The sequence below is a fragment of the Mangifera indica genome, chromosome 9 (genome assembly GCF_011075055.1).
Source record: "Mangifera indica cultivar Alphonso chromosome 9, CATAS_Mindica_2.1, whole genome shotgun sequence".
In the NCBI taxonomy this organism is placed as follows: Eukaryota; Viridiplantae; Streptophyta; class Magnoliopsida; order Sapindales; family Anacardiaceae; genus Mangifera; species Mangifera indica.
Window position 1 is genome coordinate 1,602,390 of NC_058145.1, and position 22,809 is coordinate 1,625,198.

A 22,809-nucleotide genomic window follows, 5' to 3' on the forward strand; every position below is an offset into this window, starting at 1 on the left:
TTCTTCCCTAACATTTTCAGCGAAGAAAGAATCTTCAAAATAGCTTGAATATTTGTTGAATATTGCACGACTAATAGATGTTTTGCCTATTCCACCAGGCCCCAAATCCCCACAATACAAACATCATTGGACCCAATTTCCAGCAAAGACTCAATTTCTTTGATGACAGAATCTACTCCAATTAGATCGCTGTAATCACTTGGAGACATTTTTGTTAGTCTCTTTAATATATCTATAACAATTTCTTCTATGAGTTTAGATTCAGACCTAAAAAGATTAAAAAACATTAGTTAGTGTAAATAAATCAGAGAGAGAAAGATATCAGATATTTCATTCCAATAGCTGATCTAACGAATTTGTTACTTGATCAAAGATATGTCACTTCTCCATTAAGTTTCTCCAAATAAAATTATATTTCTTTTGCTTGGTTGACTTAGAAAATATAGCACAAAGTAAAATATTTTCAAAGAGAACAAGTAAAAGACATACGTACTTCTTGCCATCTGTAGTCCATCTAGAGAGATTGGCTACTTCCTTCAAAGCAGTCTTCCATATCTGTAGCACATCTAACCTATCCTCAAAACGCTTTTCGAGTGCGGCAAATGCATCTCCAAAAGCTCCAGTTTGATTCCTTACATGTGATGGATCGACGTGATAGAAAATTGGTATTACCATCTTTTTGCATTCAAGGCTCTTTGCAAGTTCTTCTAAACACCATTTGGAAGAGGCATAGTTTTCTGACAAAATGATAACGGAAATCTTTGAATGTTCAATTGCCTTCAATAGAGATGGTGAAATTTCTTCTCCTCTCTCGAGTTCGTCATCGATGAAAGTTTGAATCTTTTTACGACACAAAGCTGCATTAAGATGGCTTGTAAAATTATTCCGGGTGTCCTCGCCTCTAAAACTAAGGAAAACATCATACTTTACTTCTGGAATGTTGCAAGAAGAAGCCATCAACTGGAACTGATGAGAGGCTTTGATCAGATCTGTCGGATAAAGCTAAAAAATCCGGTCTTCCTCTTCACACTACAGAGAAAACCAAGACAGAAGTTAACAAGGATAACTTTATATAAAATTTTTACTGTATTGGATGCATTGGGTGCCCCGTCGTTTCTTGGACAATGCATTGGATGCTCCGTCATTTCTCTTTATTGGCTTGACTTAATCTTGCCGAACGTATGTGAAGTTGGCAAATTTAATTAATAATATTTAAAAGTAAAAGTTTTTATTACTCAAAATTGGTGGCAAAATAATTGCTTTTCCCACAAATCTTTATGAAGTTAATGCCCAGTTTTTTAAAAGTGATAGATGTCAATTAAGGGAGTCATTTAGGCTTGAATATGATTCGAATTCATTCGACCACAAAAACTAATTCAACTCAATTTAATTTAGTTCAAATTTGTTTGATTTAAATTCAGGCCAAACTCGAATAAAAAGATTTAGCTCGTTTTTTAATTCGAGCTAAACTCGAGCCAAAAGATGTTTGATTCGATTCGATAGGAATCCGGTTCAAATTCAAGGCTCAAATTAGTGATTAGAATTCGTGGATTGATTTAGCTTGAATTTATAACTCGAATCAGCTCAAATTTTGTAGTTTGAATTCATGGCTCGATTCAGTTCAAATGAAAAATTTTGAATATTATTTGGGTAAAATGATGTCATTTTGTCAATAAACCACAAACTTGAGCCACAAATCCAAGTCATACATTCAAACCATTAATTCAAACTGAGCCGAGCTATAAATTTGAGCTATTGATTTGAATTACAAATTTGAGCCAAACTCAAATCAAATTAAGTTGAATTATTTTTATTTGAGCCAAACTCGAGTCAAACTTAATTTTGAATTGACAAACTTGAACCAAACTATTTTTAATTCAAATTGAATTTGGGCTAAAGGGTGTTTAAACTCGGTGTAGCCTGACTTGAATCCACCCTTAGGCATTTATGTAGAGTCAAAACTCATCAAATTTATTGACAATCACATGATTTATAACAAGATTAAAATTGACCTATAGATAAGAGAGCTGATGAAGATTTTTTTTGGTAGAAGAAGTAAAGAAAAGAAAAAATCAAGAGCCTAATTAAGAAATTCTCTCTTTGTGTAGTCTCACTTGTTTATGTCTTTTGGGACTTTTGAAGGTTTTCTCTTTTAAGTTTTGTATTCTTCGTGTAGTCTCAAACTCTTCCCTTTAACAAAGAAAAACATTTTTGTTTGAAGTATCTTAATTTGAGACAAAGACATTATTTTCATTTGAGATTATTTGTCTTTGTCTTTCACCTTGTTTATTTATAGAAAATACCATTTACAGTCAAGTCAACGTAGAGTCAATGAAAACTTTGTAGGCAATAGTTTGAAATTTAATTAAAAAATAATTAAAATTTTTAATTCAGTCTAAATCAACTTAGGATTACTCTGAATTTCACTCGTTTATAAAAAGGAATTAAATCTTTAAATAGGATTTTGGACTTGAATAATTCAAATTAAACCTAAATATAGTAGCATTGTTTATTGACGCAATTGTTGACTTCGACAACATCTCTACTATTTGATTATTGATGGGACATTATCAACTCACATACCTCATACGTGGTACCTATTTATATCTTGACCATGACCCTTAAAACAATTGCGTCATGTGTTGCGTCCAATTTTACTGTTTATATATATTATTTTAATATATTATAAATATAAAAAAGAAAGGTTATTTTTGTAATTTTGCATGTTTACATGACAAAATCTGCAGTTTCCTAGTTGCTGAAAACAAAGAGGGGAAACACACAGACGGAGCGGAACGGGAAACTAAAGAAAGATGGATTTTGCGTTTTGCTTGACGGCGATTGACGGCGGGACCGCGTTTTTCTTCAGGAATTGGATCCGTTTCTTTTTTTTTTAACCCTAATATTCCTCTTTTTTTAGTAAGTTAATTAATTATTATCTATTAATTAATTAACCAGTTAAAATATACTTTTATTAATGTGTTCTGTTACACTATTAAAATCTTTAGATTTTGTTTTTAACTTGAAAAACCTTACTTTGTATGCGTGAATAAAACTAAGCGTATTCAGTTTTGACAAATCAGTTAGATTAATAGATAATATATTATTATATAATTAAGTAATTATAAATTAAGGGTAAAATAACATTGAATTACTTGATAACATAAATCCAACTCAATATTCAAAATTGGGTGCACAAAACATTGTTTCAATGTAATTGAGCCAAAAAAAAAAAAAAACTTCTGACGCACTCTCATATTCTTCTTCAACCAAAAATATCATTTAAAAAATAAAAAACTATAATTAATTGTAACACCCTTCTACAAATAATAAAATTATTTGCATATACAATAAGTTTCAAATTTGGTATCAAACATGACGTGTTACTATATGATTTAATGATTTTAAATTAAAAATACAAATAATATTGCTCCTTTGAAAATCTCATCTTAACAAAGCATAAATGAGTTCGATGTGTATGTGCACTCAAATCAAACTTTCAAAACATTTTTTAGGTTATAATTAATAACAAAAAAATGAAGAATGCTATATTCAAAGGTGATAATATCATTGATTAAATTACATTTTCCCATCCAAGGTTTACCATTAACATACTTTTTAATTCTTTGACGACATACATAACATTTTCTTGCCCAAAAAAAAAAAAATTAAACTATGTAAACAAAATGAATTATGAACACTAAATTAACAAAAATCTAAAGAAGTCATTTAAAATATAAAATTTACATTAAAATCATTTTCCTCTAAAATGAGCTGATAATCTTATTTTTGATGATTCATATTTGATACTAATATACCTTCCACAGACATTTTTAGTCTTGATCTATCAATCTCTAGCTCATTGCCTCTATGGTATCGTTGTTTCCATCTCATCTAATGTTGTCTTCATCAACAGTGATGGTAAAATTATAGTTGAATGGTGGCTAAGGTTTCAGGTGTATAAATGCAATATTTCAAACTTAATAAAAGTTAAATCATGTGTTTAGAACAGATGGGGCTAATAATAATATAGTCATTTTAACATTTTTTTTTCAAAATTTATAGATGATAAAATTATTATTTTGACCTTACACAGTTAATTTATTATTAAGAAGATTGATTTTAAATGAAAAAAATGTTATTTATACTACAAAGGAGTGGAAAAATGTTTTCAAGCCAAACTTTGGGTGGGAACATGTAATTTACCCCACTCCCCCCTTCCACCACCCCAAATCATTTAACTACAAGCATGGCATGAATAAACCGAAGCATATTGATGCGTTGACAAACATTGTGTATTTTGTGGTTTGGGCATAATGTCTCGCGCGTGAACAACTCTTTCATGCTTTCAAATTTCAGAACCCGAGGGGCTTAAAAGCCTTCAGCCTTCTGACCCTTTCCTCATTACAAAACCTTCTGTAGGGAGGAGCCTCAATTAATTGCATTAAATACTGATACGTAAAACTACTTCTTTTATCTACTATTTTGTCACCTGCCAACCAGTTTCGCCATTGTTGAAAAGCTTAAGCTCAAACTCCTAGTAGTAGCCATGTCTGTAAGTTTCTTCTCTCTTTCTTTGCATGTAAAACTCACTAAAAGAGCCATTCTGGAAATGGGATTTTAACAATGCATGTCATTTTCAGATGGTGGAGGTCAGAGTTCCAAACCTGGACTGCGAAGGCTGTGCTTCCTAGATAAAGAAAGCCCTCTTCAAGCTCAAAGGTATGGCTTAAAATCTTGTCTTGTTTCTTTAAGCAGAAAAATGGGTTCATCCAAGCGGAGATTGAGCCTTAACTTTGTTTTTAGTGCCAATAAAGGCCTAAATGTAGGGCTGGACCTGAACAAAACTAGCTTGGACTTGAAAAACGGTTTAATTCAAATTCAAGCTAAATTTGAGTAAGAAGGTTTAGTTCATTTTTAAAACCAAACTAAACTCAAGTTACAGAAAGTTCAGTTTGATCTGGATCATAAGTCCAGTAAATGACTCAAATTGGTTCAAAATTGACTCATGTTTCGATTTTAATTATCTGAAGTAATTGTTAAAATAATATTGTTTTGTCATTATTAGATAAAACAATGTCCTTTTATCAAAAGCAATATTATGTGTACATATTTTTTGTACATAATTTAGATACACAGAGGACTTGTCTTCATGTAATTAGATGTTACTTCATCTTTAATTCAAAATCATTTAATTACATGATGACACATTATCGATATATACAAATTGTGCACCAAAAGTATGTACACATAATTTTTTCATTTGGAAATGAGTTACAAATTCAAAGAATGAATCCAACTGCAAATCCAAGCCTTTGATTCGAACCATAAACTCAAATGAAACTCGAATCACTCTTAATTTTGGTTTGACAAACTCAAACCAAATTTCATTCAAATTTTTTTTCATTCGAACCATATTTGAGCCAAGGGTGTTCAGGCTCGGCTCGATTTGTATCCACCCCTGCCTGGATGGACCTTAAGATTCATGGATTCAATTTTGGGTTGTGATATTTTTTTCCAGGAGTTGAAGAAGTGGAGATAGAAATGGAGATGCAAAAGATTACGGTAAGAGGGTTTGGAGTGTAGGAAAGGAAGGTGTTGAAAGCAGCAGAGCCATGGCCATTTTCAGGATACTTTTATGGGAAATTTTAAAAACTAGGCAAAATTAAAGGGGTCTAAGCGAAATTGCCCAAAAAATTCAGGTTTAAGCAAAAATGCCCATGTTTTGTGAAATGACGAAACTGCCCCCATATATAAACACAGCAAATTTTCACTGTGCAATTCAAAGAAAATTCGAATTTTTTCCACATCCCACGGCCATCCCACGGCGAACGTCATTTCCGCCAATTTTCTTGCTTTCCGGTAACCGAAAATGGAAATTAATGTTATCACATCTCCCGTAATCTTGTTTGGATCAAGTTATAACTCATATTATTGCGATTTGATTGAGAATTTTGGGTTTGAAATTTTAGGGTTTACGGTTTGAATAATGCTTAAAATGTTTCAATTTTTGGTTGTTTTTGTTGAATTGATTGAGGGTTTTTATATTATACAATATGTAGATTTGATTTATGTGAAAATCGGAGGTCGAAACGACCAAAAATTGGCCGAAATTGGCTGCCAAATGGAACGGCAGCTGCCGTGGGAACGGAATTTCCCACGGCAGGACGAATTCTCCCACGGCAGTTGAATGAACAATGGGTTGTGGGGGTGTAAACTGGCTTTTTTAAAACATTGGGGTGTCGGGGAAATCATTATCCCACGTCGGGTTTTTTTGTAATTTCGCAGGTTGTCGTGGGAAAAGCAAAATTACGAACCTGCCCCCCTTTATATACAAAGCAAAATTTCCCACGGCAGCTCTGATTTTACTGTGCATTCCACGAAAAATCGCAAAAATTTTCCTCCTCCCACGTCAATCCCACGGCAACGTCATTTCCGTCGATTTTGGAGCTTCCCGGCAACCGAAAATGGCAAAGAAGGTTAGTATATCTCCCGTAATCTTGTTTGGATCAATTTATTGCTGATATAATTGAGATTTGATTGAGAATTTTGGGTTTGAAATTCTAGGGTTTACGCTTTGAATATTGCTTGAAATGTTTGGATTTTTGGTTGTTTTTGTTGAATTGATTGAGGGGTTTTATGTTATAGAATGTGTGGATTTGATTTATGCAAAAATCGGAGGTCAAAACGACCAAAAATTGGCCGAAATTGGCTGAAATGTTGATCGGCAGTCTGCCGTGGGAACGGAATTTCCCACGGCAGAACGTGATTTCCCACGGCAGCGCCTGTTTCCTATTAGTTGGGGGGTAAATTGGGTTTTTTAAAATCTTGGAGAGCTGGATGAGATTCATTACAAGAAATGGGGTTTTATGGAAATTTTGGATGTAACATTGGACCTTTTAATTAAAGAATTTTCATTTGGGGTTAAATTGAGATTTTTCTCATCCACGGTTTCTGATCGGGTAGTTTTCGAATTTTATATCCGTTTTTTCTGTTTTAGGTTTTTCTATATGTATTTTTCAAATTTCAAATTCGAGTTTTCAAATTTTGCTGTTTTTTGACACAACTTATGATGTAACGACGTCATTTCAGTTTCGTTTTTCTGAATTCGAATTTCAGTTCCGTTTTTTTGGATTTCACCATTTTAGGTTATATCGATTCGTATTTTCACGATTTCCGAATGAATTTATGAGTATTGTCACTTTAAGGTATTTTAACGTATGGAATTCGAATTGCAACTCCGTTTTTTCGAATTTCACCAATTCGAAATATATCGAGTCGTATTTTCATGAGCTCCGAACGATTTTTCACTTATCGTCACTTTAAGGAATTTCAACGTTTAGAATTCGAATTTCAGTTCCGTTTTTTCGATATTCACCATTTTATGATATATCGATTCGTATTTTCACGATTTTCGAATGATTTTTCGAGTATCGTCACTTTAAAGTATTTCAACGTATAGAATTCGAATTTCAGTTCCGTTTTTTCAGATTTCACCATTTTAGGTTATATCGATTCGTATTTTCACGATTTCTGAATAATTTTCTGAGTATCGTCACTTTAAGGTATTTCAACGTATCGAATTCGAATTGCAATTCCATTTTTTCGAATTTCACAATTTCAGGATATATCGAATCGTCTTTTCATGATCTCCGAACGATTTTTCAATTATCGTCACTTTAAGGTATTTTAACGTTTAGAATTCGAATTTCAGTTTCGTTTTTTCGAAATTCACCATTTTAGGATATATCGATTCGTATTTTCACGATTTCCGAATGAATTTCTGAGTATTGTCACTTTAAGGTATTTTAACGTATGGAATTCGAATTGCAACTCCGTTTTTTCGAATTTCACCAATTCGAAATATATCGAGTCGTATTTTCATGAGCTCCGAACGATTTTTCACTTATCGTCACTTTAAGGAATTTCAACGTTTAGAATTCGAATTTCAGTTCCGTTTTTTCGATATTCACCATTTTATGATATATCGATTCGTATTTTCACGATTTTCGAATGATTTTTCGAGTATCGTCACTTTAAAGTATTTCAACGTATAGAATTCGAATTTCAGTTCCGTTTTTTCAGATTTCACCATTTTAGGTTATATCGATTCGTATTTTCACGATTTCTGAATAATTTTCTGAGTATCGTCACTTTAAGGTATTTCAACGTATCGAATTTGAATTGCAATTCCATTTTTTCGAATTTCACAATTTCAGGATATATCGAATCGTCTTTTCATGATCTCCGAACGATTTTTCAATTATCGTCACTTTAAGGTATTTTAACGTTTAGAATTCGAATTTCAGTTTCGTTTTTTCGAAATTCACCATTTTAGGATATATCGATTCGTATTTTCACGATTTCCGAATGATTTTCTGAGTATCGTCACTTTAAGGTATTTTAACGTATGGAATTCGAATTGCAACTCCGTTTTTTCGAATTTCACCAATTCGAAATATATCGAGTCGTATTTTCATGATCTCCGAACGATTTTTCACTTATCGTCACTTTAAGGAATTTCAACGTTTAGAATTCGAATTTCAGTTCCGTTTTTTCGATATTCACCATTTTAGGATATATCGATTCTTATTTTCACGATTTTCGAATGATTTTTTGAGTATCGTCACTTTAAAGTATTTCAACGTATAGAATTCGAATTTAAGTTCCGTTTTTTCAGATTTCACCATTTTAGGTTATATCGATTCGTATTTTCACGATCTCTGAACGAATTTTTTATTATCGTCACTTTAAGGTACTTCAACGTATAGAATTTGAATTTCACATCCGTTTTTCAAATTTGACCATTTTAGGATATATCGATTCGTATTTTCAAAACTTTCAAACAATTTTCTGATTATCGTCACTTCAAGGTATTTCAACCTATAAAGTATGAATTTCAGTTTCGTTTTTTCTATTTTCCGTCATTTAAGGATAACTTTTTCGATTGTTAACATTCCACAGAAGTTGAACGTATAGAACTCGAATTTCTGTTCTTATTTGTTAAGTTTTGTCGTTTCCTTTTTAATTATTTGATATTTCTCATCTTTATATGTTTTTTTCACTAATACATTTGTTTACAAATTTATTTTTGTGAATATCTAAAAAATTTTACGTGATTGTTACAGGATATTTCTCGCAAAAGAAGACGGATTGAGAGCGAGTTGCGCATTCCCGATGAGTCCAGACACTTTCGGGCAGATGCGATATCTCGTGCACAGCGTACGGCATTATCCCGGATTTCTTCTACATTGACCCCTCAGCAGCTGCGACCATTTGAGAGGACGTGTTTCGGGTCCTTCCTTCGTTTACCCGAAACCAAATTCTGCGGGATATTGGTTCATGCATTTTTACTCCGACAGTTACATCCACCCTTTGCCAGAGACGAGTTTTGGTTTAGGGTTAGCGGGGTTGATGTGAGGTTTAGTCCATTCGAGTTTGCGTTGGTGACAGGGCTTTCGTCTACCTCTATGCGTCGACGATTAGCGACGCAGTTGTACTTTCATTGTATCGAGTAGCTCACGGATGTATATTTATCGTTATTCCTATGTGTAGATGTATATATTTACTGTATGTTTATATGTATATGATATACTTTATTTGTGATTATATATGGATGTGTATCGTATTTGAGTTCATTTTTTACTTGATCTTGTCATGAAAAAACAATAAAAACGTATAATTACTCAAATATTTACACAATTGAAACAATTAGAGAAAATAAAGTAATACTGAAATAAAGTAACACTAAATTTATTACATCAAATGACAATACAATTACACATTTGAAACATAATAAAAATACATCGGTTACATAAACCTGAAGTACAACAATGAAGAATCATATAAAAAATAAAATTTAGTAGCAGCATGTCAAGATCTCGTTCCTTTGCCTTTTGTTTGTGAACGCTGGGGGGCAGAGCTCGGGACCGGTGCTGGGGATTTACATTGGGTTCGTGTATGCCCCGGTTCATGACAACGACTACAAATCCTCTGTGTAACAATTTCTCCTTGTGATGGACGTCGATTTCTATTGGCTGGACGACCTGGACGACGACTATCGAGGACGGGGGGCAATATAACTCTGTCTTCCGGTGAGTGTAACCAATCACATTGATTTCCAAGAGGATTGATTGGTTCCTGGTATATTGCACGAACGAATCCCTACTAATTGATGTTAACAAAAAAAATGAAAGTGAGAGTAAGTGTTTGAGTGATATGAGAAGAGTGTGGAAATAAAATGAGTGAGGAGGGTTTATATAGATGAGGGGAAGGGTATTTTTGACATTTTAGAAAAAGTAATGAAATATATAAATAAATATGAAAATGCCTTTACAATGTAAAATATCCAAAAACCCCTCATATTTATCCTAAATTACATTTAACCCCCAATACTTGTCAAATATTGCATTTAACCCCCATATTACGACATAAAAACTATACTTAACAAATAAAATGAAGTTTTAGGATAAGATTGACATAAATACCTTTTTTTGATGAATAGTATTTTTTCGAGTCGAATTCAGAAATACGAACTTCCTTCGTCCGAACGAATCCCTACTAATTGATGTTAACAAAAAAAATGAAAGTGAGAGTAAGTGTTTGAGTGATATGAGAAGTGTGTGGAAATAAAATGAGTGAGAAGAGTTTATATAGATGAGGGGAAGGGTATTTTTGACATTTTAGAAAAAGTAATATAATATATTAATAAATATGAAAATGCCTTTACAATGTAAAATATCCAAAAACCCCCCATATTTATTCTAAATTACATGTAACCTTATAATGAGTGAGAAGAGTTATATAAATGAAGGGAGGGGTAATTTTGTCATTTTAGAAAAAGTTTTAAATAAATAAATAAATATCAAAATCTTTTATAGTGTAAAATATCTAAAAACCCCCAATATTTATCTAAAATTCTATTAAAACCCTATAGTGAGTGGAAGAGTTATATAAATATGAGGGAAAGGGTAATTTCGGTATTTAAAAAAAGTCATAGGCATTTTTTTTTTTTGAAACAGTGATTTTGGGCATTTTGGCTTGGAAATAGTGATTTTGGGCATTTTGGCTTAATGGGAGGGCATTTTGGCTATTTTTTAAAATTTCCCTACTTTTATTTTGCTTCATTTTACAAGTATCCAAGCTACATTGTCAGCCATTATTATGATACACATGGAACCAGTAATGCTGCTCATTCATTCTTCCACACTCCTACTGTTTATTCAGTCGTTGTGGCGTCCGATGAAACTGTTGCTTCATTGTTCAGCGATGACAATCCCCATGCCTGCACTATCATGTGATTGGGCAACGTTATGTGCATAAACTTTTGAATACATAATTGGGTACATATATTATATATAATTATATGATTAAATATTTTTTTATTCTTAATTTAAAATAACTCAATAACAAGATGCAATATCATCATGTATTCAAAAGTGTGGATGCATAATTTTATTATATGTGATTTTCACCATGAAATTTTTTATATTCGAGTCTCATGCTTCTTTGTAGGTGTTAAAAAACTTCAATTCATATTAATTAATATTTAGTAATTGTAATTTTCGGTTCATTTGTGTGTTTTAGTAAAACTATATATGCCCAGTTTTGAGCATTCAATGTTGTACATAGATGATGTATCATCACTTGATTAAATGATTTTAAATTAAATATATACTAACACTCAATTACATGATGACATATCTTCTAGTATTTAATTGAATTTTAAAATTGGATGTAGATAGTATTATTTTTGTGAGTTTGTACTTATACTTCTTGTCATTATAGCAATTGGGGTGGTTCAATTCGGCATGAATGATCCTATGACTATGAACTTATTCATCTTTAGGTTTTTTTCAATTAGGGTTGGATTCGAGCTAAACCAAATTTGAACTCAAGCTTTTTTCAGTGGAGTTAAGCTCGAGTTTAACTTGTTTCAAAGGTGTTTAAGGAATTAAGCACAAACTTAGCTCATCTCAAAGGTGTTCGAACTGGACTCATTTGATTCGAGTTTGAGCTTGAGTTCAGTTCAATACTAGAATAATGTTTTTTTAAGCGTATTGTTTAAAACAATATCGTTTTAATGAATTTGTATCAAAATTTTCAAGCTTATGAGCTTGAGCTCCGCTCAAATCTAGCCCTAGTTTCAATTACCAAAAATATAAATGAAAATCAAGTAATGGAAGCTAGAGTTATTGGTATAGTACAAAATATAATACATATGGTACAATGCGATAAGATACACTATAGTAAGCGATATTTATCTTAAGATATATCAAAAACTGTAAGATATGGTGGGTGTATTATACGATATGATACATATTATCAATACAAATTAATACATCTTTTTATTTTTAAAAGATGTATTATACGATAAAATATATGATCCACAAAATTAGGTTTTCAATACATGATTTGACATGTGATTCTAATACTATTATGGAAACTAATTGACGCATATTACAAAGTAATATCTATACACAATGAATTGTTTGTGGACAAATTGGGGACCCTATTTATTGGAGTTCAATAATACTTCATGTATTTTATTGTTATGTGATTAAATTATTTTAAATTAAATATCCAATCATAAATAATACTATGGATATAAACAAATTATACAAAGTTATATGTAAAAAGTACAAAAATATATGAGTGTTTGTGATTAGATGATATGATTGTTTTTTTTTTTTTTTTGTAAGTTCAAAATCACTCAATCAAATAATATCGCATCAAGTTATATAAATAAGTTTATATAATTTATTAGTACTGATTGTATTACTCTCTAATCATATGATAATATTGCATTATTATTTATATATATTATGGGGGCATTTGATTGAAGAATTTAAAGATTACTATAATAATTTATCTTTTATTATTTATATTACTTTGTTTAATTTGTTAAGTAATAAAAGATTTCGATAATCTTAATTTTATTATCTCTAACAAAAAATGATAATTAATTATACCTATAAATTTTTATCAAATTTTATCAAACATAATAATTATTTATACTTAAAAAACCAATAATCTTTTATGAAATCTGTCATTATGCAATATTTTATCTAAACTAAATACAACATATTTGTACATATCATGTGATGTTGAAAATTTTTCTATTAGAAAAATTAAAGATGTTGTTTTTAAAAATTATTATAATATTTTTTAAACTAATAATACATCATTTAAATATTTAGTTGAATATTCAAAAGTATGAATCAAGCAACTAAAAACATTTCATCAGGCCAACTTTTGTCTTTTGGCGTGTGATGCTCCACTAGTAAGAGGGTAGAACACAGTGGCCGACTGAGCAGGAAGTTTTAATGAATTTTCAATTATGTCTGCCTTTATATATTAGAATTTACAATTTTATACCAGAAATAACTTTCCAATTTTATTGAATAACACTGACAAAATAGAGTAGCCGCTTCTCACCATTTTCGCTACAGCTTTGTCAACCCTTCTTCTCTTCACCTCTGTTTCAAATTGATATTTAATTGTTCATTCAGGTCTCCAATTTCATCCTCTGTTTATTATTTTGAAGAAATACTATATTTGCTTTCTCAGGTTTAGTTTTGTTTAAAAATACACTAACAAAAGCAGTTTCCACATCAATTTTGATGTTTCCTTGCAGTTCTGTTTGATTACAGCGAAAATGAAGAAAAATATACATCACTTAAATTTTGTGACTTACACGAATAAATATACCTGAATTCTTAGCTTCGTCACATGCCTCTTCTTTCACAGTAACTGGCAAAGTCTTTGAAATATACTAACCTGAACCTTGGCATTCGATTTTTGAGAAGCTCTCATATTTCTTAAAGGCTTTTCTGAAATATTATGCTTATAAAAAGATCTGAAAATACTGGTTAAAATGTAAGAAAATGATGTCTTAAATTCGGGTGATTTGCCATGGAAAATAATACAAAGATCTGTAAACTTTGCTTCTTCTATAGACAAAGCGAAGCCTTTTCCCTCTTTTTATGGGTTCTTAGTTCTAAAATCAAAATCAGTGTTGTGATGAGGAAGAGGAAAGTCAGTAGAGGGAATGTTAGAAGGCAACGGTGAAAATGAAGAAAAATTTACATCACTTAAATTTTGTGACTTACACGAATAAATATACCTGAATTTTTAGCTTCGTCACGTGCCTCTTCTTTCGCAGTAATTGGCAAAGTCTTTAAAGCCAAGCTGAGAAAATCTCTCCCCATCTCAGCAAAACGACGACTTAGAGGTAAAATAATTTTTAGTTTTGGAAAACAAAGAGAAATAGAACAATAAGAAGACGGAGTTACAAAGACAAAAGAGAGATTTTTAAAATATGATTAAGCTTGTTTGAATTTTGCTTGTTTGTTTTGTGTGGGAACTGGGAGTGATTGTTTGGAAGAAAATTGGTCAGTTTTGGATTATTTACTATCGTTTGTAAGGTATTTGAACAAAAGCTTGTGTGAAGTTACGGTAATTTTGTGCTTAATGTTTATCTTATATATTTACATATATATTTATGTTATTTGTTCTCGATACAACATAGTAAACGTTTTTCATTTATTAGCATTCTACATAATTAGTAAATGTTGTAAAAACTTGAATGTTAATATCACAAAAATAAAATTAATCTGTAGCAAATGATTTTATACATGCTTTTGTCTTCAATTACATGCATATCAATTTCAATTTCACCTGTAACCTGTTTCACATACATCACGGAGTCAAAAGACTGACTTGAGGTAATTGTAAGTGGCGATGCTGATGTAATCTATTTTATCTATGAAAATCATATTGTTGTTTTAGGTCCTCCGGTAGAACGTAGAACAGGACGCCACACTCTTTCACCTCGTAACATTCAAGACGTCTACCTTTCCTATCTTTAATACAGAATTGAAACAAAACTTTACTATTGATAGAAAACCAAGCGGACAAATACCCATAATCCGTGCATCCCAAGAATATGTGGTCTGAGTCAATAGACGACCGAACGTGCCAACATCTCCAATACATTTTGGCGTTTTCATACTGCACCTTATAGTCAACTATCAACTCTTCGGGCGGATCATGATTGTCTCGGAGTGATATAACAAAGCAAAAAGAAAAATTCACTGCATCATCATTGAAACAGCTCGGTGATAGTTCCATAAATGATCCCTTACTTCGGAAGGCAAACCACTCTGGAATTGAACTTCCAGGAAAACATATATAGTCATTTGAAAGCACCAGGTAACCATTTGATTCCTGTACAGTGGAAATCTTCAGATCAAGTATGAAATTATAAGATTTGTTATCTATTTTTTTAAAAAAGAAAAGAGAGACAAATAAAAGGAGAAATTGACATACAATTTTTCTACGCTGAAAATTTTGTAGAACAGGTTTTGCAATGTCTTTAAGGGCACTCTGGTCCAGTTTTAAACAATTGATGAAATTAATGTCTTTAAGCCCAAGCCTCCATGCAGTTGACGATAAACCAGATAACAATTCAAGTGATTTACAATTCTGTGCATCTATCTGTAGTATGCTCGATGGAAGCTCTGGTAAGGATTTAAGCACATCACAGTAGCACAAATCAAGTTTGATCAAATTAGAAAGTTTTATGATGCTTGCCGGTATGCTCTCAAATTTGTTTCTGCCTATATTTAATTCTTTTAGTGAGGTTAATTGGCCAAGACTGCTGGGTAACTCAGTGATACAACAATTAGATAGATTTAGATACTTGAGTCGTTGCAAACCTGATAAAGAAGGCAATATCAAACCCACGTGTTCCTCACCCTTATATCCCTCAAAAGATAACCACTCAAGGTTATTCAAACATACTATGGATGGTGGTACTTCCCTTATACCAGTACCTTTAGCATCAAGTTGACACAAAACTTCTGAAATGTTAAGTTTCAAACAACCAGAGAGATTAAGATACATAAGAGACTCCAACTTACCGATGTTGCTCGGAAGACTCTCAAGGCTCCAACAATTTGTAAGATCCAATCTCTTTAGTTTGGATAGATACTGAATTGATGAGGGTAGCTCTTGTATCCCACTTCTACATAAAGATAAATACTTAATGTTACATGGGAAGCTTGAAACTATCTTAAGACCCGAGCAACCAGAGAGATCAAAAGTTTTAAGAGCATTCAAACTAAAAATACTGCTTGGCAAGCTCTCAAGCCTTAAGCAACCACAAAGAGTCAGTTCTCTAAGAGACTTCAACTCACTAATGCCACTAGGAAGACTCTTAAGCCTTGAGCAATTGTGAAGAGTTAGATTTTCAAGAGACTTCAACTCACTAATGCCACTAGGAAGACTCTCAAGCCTTGAGCAACCGTCAAGAATCAAATGTTCAAGAGACTTCAACTTACCAATGTCATTAGGAAGACTCTCAAGCCTTTTACAACCATGAAGATTCAAAGTCACTAACTTAGATAGATTCTCGATTGACAAAGACAATTCTCTAATTGCAGTTCCATCTAAGCTTAACACTTCAACATTACGTGACAGACTAGGCACTGTATCCAAATTTGAGCAACCTGTGAAAAGAACTTTTCGCAAAGATTTTGAATAAATTCCTGATGGAATATTGCAAAGGCTTGTGCAATTTGTCAAATTTAAAATAGAAAGCTTATTGAGATACTGAATAGATGAATGAATCTCAATCAAACTTATACAACCTTTTAAATCTAAAGTCTCAAGATTTTTGGCCATTGAAAAGTCAGGACATTTGAGTAAATGTTTGGATTGGCTAAGGTTAATATGTTTTAAATTTACAATATCCTGTAATGAAAAAGAAATTTAACAAATAAGATTTACCAGAGAAATTAGCATATATATTATCTTGAATTCACAACATGCTATAATTTCATAAAAATAATAACATATAAATACCTTGACCCCAGACCCAAGTTGCTCAATGTTGCTTCTAGGCATCTCAAGTGCAACAAGGTTCTCTAGATGAAATTTCGAAGGCAATGATGTCCATGCATACCTAGGCCATGAGAGATACTTTAGCTCAAGGAATTCAAAATCCGCGTCTTGAAATCCATACAGCTTAATAAAACCCTTTCCATAGTGCGAGTTATAGACTTTGAGATATTTTAGGTTTGACATCTTTGAAAAAGCATGAGGAGCTAAGTGAATTTCTCCTACTCGAGACACATCTAGACATATGTTTTTAATTGCTTCAGTTCCCTAATCAACAAAAGAAATGATACACATGAATGTTAATGTATTTTTCAAGTTTACATATAACATACAAAGGAATAAGCAATGCATTTTCCTCACCTTATTTCTTGTCAAAACATGATATATGTCTTTATGGTGAAATAAGCGACTGCGTTTACCAGGATCTTCAATAGATTCTTGTCGAACAATTTCTCTACCCATTTCTTCAAGCAAATCATGCATTGTTATCTTATTATCATATGATTCAATAACAAGAGACTTATCAATGAGAACTCTTAACCCAATCTCTGTGGAGCAGCCACAAGAATCTATGACACATATTACAAGATCTCTATTTTCCCCTTTAAAGATGCATGCAATATCTAAGAACAATTCCTTCTCTTCATAATCTAAGCTATCAAAGCTTATTTTCAACACACTTTGGATATCCATAGGAGGACTTCTTTCTAATTTATTCAGTGCACTTTCCCATTCTTGCTTTGTCTTTCCTGATAGATAAGAGCCTAAAACTTTCAGAGCTAATGGGACACCTCTAGCATATGTTACTATCCTTTTTTATTGCTCCATGTACTCTTCAATTGTATCCCCATTATGTCTAAAGGCATAACGGCTAAAAAGTTGAAAAGCTTCATGATAAAATAATCCCTCAAGCTTGTATATCTTATCTGGCCCACAAATATTATTAAGAACTTGTTTATCTCGTGATGTTATAATAATTCGACTTCCTAAACCTAAACATTTGGGATCTCCAATTAAATTTTCTATTTGGTTTAAAGAAGTCACATCATCAAAAACAATGAGAACCTTCTTACAAGCAAGTTTTTCTTTTGTGAGGGTGAATCTTTTGTTGGCATATTTATCCTCTAATATTTTGGAAAGAAGTTCTTGATGCAAGGCAGTTAGTCTCCTGTGATTATCTGATTCTTCCCTAACATTTTCAGCGAAGAAAGAACCTTCAAAATAGCTCAAATATTTGTTGAATATTGCACGACTAATAGATGTCTTGCCTATTCCGCCAAGGCCCCAAATCCCCACAATACAAACATCATTAGACCCAATTTTCAACAAAGACTCAATTTCTTTGATGGTAAATTCTACTCCAATTAAGTCACTATGATCACTTGGAGATATTTTGTTTAGTCTCTTTAATATATCCACAATAGTTTCTTCTATAAGTTCAGATTCACACCTAAAAAGGTAAAAAATATTAGTTAGTATGAATAAATAGAGAGAAAAAGATATCGTATATTTCATTCCAAAATAGTTGATCTAACCAATTTGTTAGTTGATAAAAGATGTCTTTTCCTTAGTTGGCTTAAAAAATATAGAACAAAGTAAAATATTTTCAAACAGTACAAGTAAAATACGTATGTACTTTTTGCTATCTGCAGTCCATCCAGAGAGATTAGCTACTTCCTTCAAAGCAGTCTTCCATCTCTGTAGCACATCTAAGCTCTCCTCAAAACGCTTTTCGAGGTCGACAAACCCATCCCCAAAAGCTCCAGTTTGATTCCTTACATGTGATGGATCAACGTGATAGAAAATTGGTATTACCATCTGTCGAAACATTTGTTTGCAGTCAAGGATCTTTGCAAGTTCTTCTAAACACCATCTGGAAGAGGCATAATTTTCTGACAAAATGATAACGGAAATCTTTGACTGTTCAATTGCCTTCAATAGAGATGGTGAAATTTCTTCTCCTCTGTCGAATTCGTAATCAATGAAAGCTCGAATTTTTTTACGACACAAAGCTGCAGCAAGATGGCTTGTGAAATTATTCCGGGTGTCCACACCTCTAAAACTAAGGAAAACATCATACTTTACTTCTGGAATGTTGCAAGAAGAAGCCATCAACTGGAACTGATGAGAGGCTTTCATCAGATATGTCGAATAGAGCTAAAACATCTGGTCTCCCTCTTCACACTACAGAGAAAACCAAGGCAAAAATTAACAAGGATAAATCAAGAACCTGATTTACATGAAAGACATAAATGAACTTGTATTGTTTCCTGAATTAGCGAGATCAAGATAACCCAGACCATTGACTCACATAGATGATGAGCTATCACAAGCACCCGCCACGAAGTTTTGAGCTATCAGTCAAACAAATTGCCCCCCATTCTCGGCAAGAATCTCAGCCTTGCAAGTCATTTTCAGGTCTATGGTCTGTTGGATGGAGCTAAAAAATCCAGTCTCCCTATTCACACTACAGTGAAAACCAAGAAAGTTAACAAGGATAAATCAAGAACCTAATTTACATGAAAGAGATAAATGAACTTGAATTTTTTCTTGCAGTAGCGAGATCAAGATAACCCAGACCATTTTCAGTCACCACAAAGTTGCTGAGAAGTGTAGATGACCGAGCAAAGGAACAAAAAGAAAGAAAAATCAGTAACTGGTCACGTGGAAGACAAGAGGGAGAGAGAATCAGAATATGACTGGTCACGTGGAAGACATTTTGGAATTTTGTATTTAATGCATTCATTGCCTTGGAGGAAGAAGTAGGCAAGATTTTTCTTGCTTAGGACATCCCCTCCCTTTGTATTCGTATACAGATACCGATACTGTCAGAAAGAATTTCATCTTTCTTTCGTTTCTGCTTTCGTGTTATTAAAATTGATAATACGTTATCAATACAGTTAACCCAAGTATATTTTAATATTATTTATTTTTTAATTATATTATTGTTTTATTTATATGATACAAGTAGGGGTATTTTAATTTTGATATTATCCTATTTATAAAACATAAATTATGGCTATTTTAATTATTATTATTATTCTATTTAATCATTCCATTATATTCCGTTTGTGAAAAACAAATTGTAGTTATGTTAATTTTTATATTATTTTATATTTATAAATGCAAACTATAATTGTATTTTATTTACAATCCAAAGTTTACAAAATCATAAATCTAAACTTAAAGTCTTGAATATTATTTATGACCTGAAGTTTATAAAATCATGAATCTAAACATGAAGTCCTGAATATCATTTGTAACTTAAAGTTTACAAAATCATGAATCTAGATCCGAAGTTTACAAAATTATAAATTTGTACTTGAAGTCCTGAATATCATTTGAATATTTATTTATATTCAAATTTTATTTGTTTTATATTGACTATATCAAAATTTCAAAATATTTATTTGTTTTATATTAACTATATCATATTTACAACTTGAAGTTTGTGTAAATTGTGAAAAGTATAGACTTGAAGTCTAAAATATAATCAGAATTAAAGTTTTAAATACTATAATATCTTAATATTATTTACAAACCTAGAAGTTTTGTAAATATGAAATAATATCTGAACCTAAAATTTTAAAAATTAATTACAATATTTCTTCTATAAGACTAGCTATTTTGTAAATATGAGATAATATATGAACTTAAAGTTTTAAAGATTAATTTATATATGTTGTTTACAAAATCAAAAGTTCTATAAATATAAGATAATATTTGAACCTAAAGTTTCCAAAATTGGATAGATAATATTGAGTTTTTTACACGATTTTCTATTTAGAATTTATGAGTCTTGAAAAAGTGATTAAATAAAATCTCCTAGAAAGACAAATCTAATGCCACTATTTTATCAGCATCATATCTCTGAAGAATTGCAAGCCAAATATGTGGATATAATTATAGATCTACTAGATTCGTGAAGAAATTTAAAAGATAAATATGAACATTAGATTCAATAATGCTTCCAATGACTCTGTTATTTGGTACAATTCTACTATATTCAGAATTTTTCCTCGACTGAAATTATGTGGAAGGAAAAATATTCTCCACCTTTTATTTTTTTATAATATGCTCCTATAGTAGCAATATTGAAAAAGAAAATTTTGAATTAATATTATATTTGTTTGTTAATAAAAAACCATCAAACTCCCCCCCACAAACATTATATCGTTCTATAAAGTGAGCACAACTATCATAAGTAGTTATCATGGGTACGAGTAAGGCCATGAATGAAATAATTTCGATTTGAAAATGGTTATAATAGAAAATCTCAGTCATACCATTAGAAGTGGATTAAGACTGAAGCAAAATAAAGAATAATGCAAAGTAAACCACAAAACAATCGATATGATCATAAATGTCATTGGTCACATACTTGTAGTACGCACAAACATTAGGTGGATCTATATTAAACATCTATAAAAATATAATCAAATTTATTAATGATTTAGATCCTGTTGATATAATGAATCTTGATATTTCAATACTTCTTTCAAAAATAAGAATATAGAGTACTTGACTAGTGATGTGAATGTCCATGATTTTTATAATTAGAATCCATCATATATAATTATTTTGGAATCATGAATATTATTTTGTATTTTATTATCATATTCTCATTTTTTTCACTATTTTGTGTATGTTATAACTAATTTAATTTTTAAACGAAAGGATATAGACTCCAAAATTTAAATGTTGACTTTAAAAACTGATGATAGAGATATATATTTAATTGATAGTACAACAATGCACACAATTCTTGAGGAAAAGAAATTTGTCTTAACTTTATCGTCAATTGAAGCTAAAATAAATACTATATCTGAATCAGTAAATCTAATTGAAAACTCTGATAAAGCTATAATTTTATTGAAAAGTGGGACTAAAAAACATTAATGATGTATTATATTCAAGTAGATTCAAAGAAATCTACTTAGTTTTAATGATATAAGAAATAATGATTATCATATTGAAACCATGAGTGAAAATGGTGTAAAATTTCTCTGTATAACTGGCAATGTCTCTAGAAGAAGGCATTTACTAGAAAAATTGCCTCGTTTTATCATCTGGATTATATTATATAAGCATAAAGGTAATTGAATCCTACGTAGTATCAAACTAGAAGTTCTCTGATTCAAAAGTTTTTATGCTTTGACGTAACTTTTTTTCCCCCTTCCCCCCAACTACGAATAAGATCGAGAGGATCTTGAAAGCCCCCAAACCAAGAACGGAAATGGAAGCCTTTCGATTCACTCCCCATTCTCTCTTAAATAAAGCTCGCCCTCGAGCCCTAAGCAGGTAGGTTACCCAAGATCTAAAATGATACGTAAAATTATTAAAAATTCACATGGACATGCACTAAACAACTCTAACATTCCTACAAAAGATTCAAGGGGACATATACCCATTCATCCACCAAGTGAGCCATTTCATTATTTAATGATCTTAATTGATGTATTTGTATGATGGTCTTATATTTATTTATTGCAAACTCGAATTGTTGTTTTTGTTAAATTGTTAATACAAATTATCAAATTAAAGACACATTTTTCAGATTATTCGATCAAATTAATATAGCTAAATAATACTAGTGGATTTATATCCAAAACATTTTATGATTATTGCATATCATGGGGATTGATATGGAACATTCAGTCCTATATGTCCACCCTTATCACCTCCTTTCTTACTGAGCATTGACTCCCTAAGGTCACATAAAAACTCCTTAACAGTTTCCATATTTCCCATTCTTGAGTTTAGTTCCCCTGTCTTCACTCCCATCTCTTATAATCCGCCCTTTACCATCGTCATGTCGGTCTCCAATCCTTCAACCCTCGATTCCATCCGCATCATGCTCTAATACTACGTTGATACAAACTTGGAGTTACCAGAGTTACTGTACTG

General features: G+C 31.5%; 2 protein-coding genes and 1 pseudogene across 2 annotated transcripts; 1 reads left to right on the forward strand and 2 right to left on the reverse strand.

The window, feature by feature from the left end:
• Window positions 1-363: 363 nt before the first annotated feature.
• On the reverse strand, window positions 364-1,070 carry LOC123225855 (disease resistance protein RPV1-like). The gene has a single exon (XM_044650165.1). The coding sequence runs from the start codon at window positions 955-957 to the stop codon at window positions 379-381; it is 579 nt and encodes a 192-aa protein (XP_044506100.1). The 5' UTR covers window positions 958-1,070; the 3' UTR covers window positions 364-378.
• Window positions 1,071-6,131: 5,061 nt separating this feature from the next.
• Window positions 6,132-11,300, forward strand: LOC123225648. Its single transcript, XM_044649759.1, has 3 exons — window positions 6,132-6,479; window positions 9,129-9,421; window positions 11,156-11,300. The coding sequence occupies exons 1-3, from the start codon at window positions 6,468-6,470 to the stop codon at window positions 11,298-11,300; spliced, it is 450 nt and encodes a 149-aa protein (XP_044505694.1). The 5' UTR covers window positions 6,132-6,467.
• Window positions 11,301-14,605: 3,305 nt separating this feature from the next.
• Window positions 14,606-19,688, reverse strand: LOC123225649 (annotated as a pseudogene).
• Window positions 19,689-22,809: the final 3,121 nt, after the last annotated feature.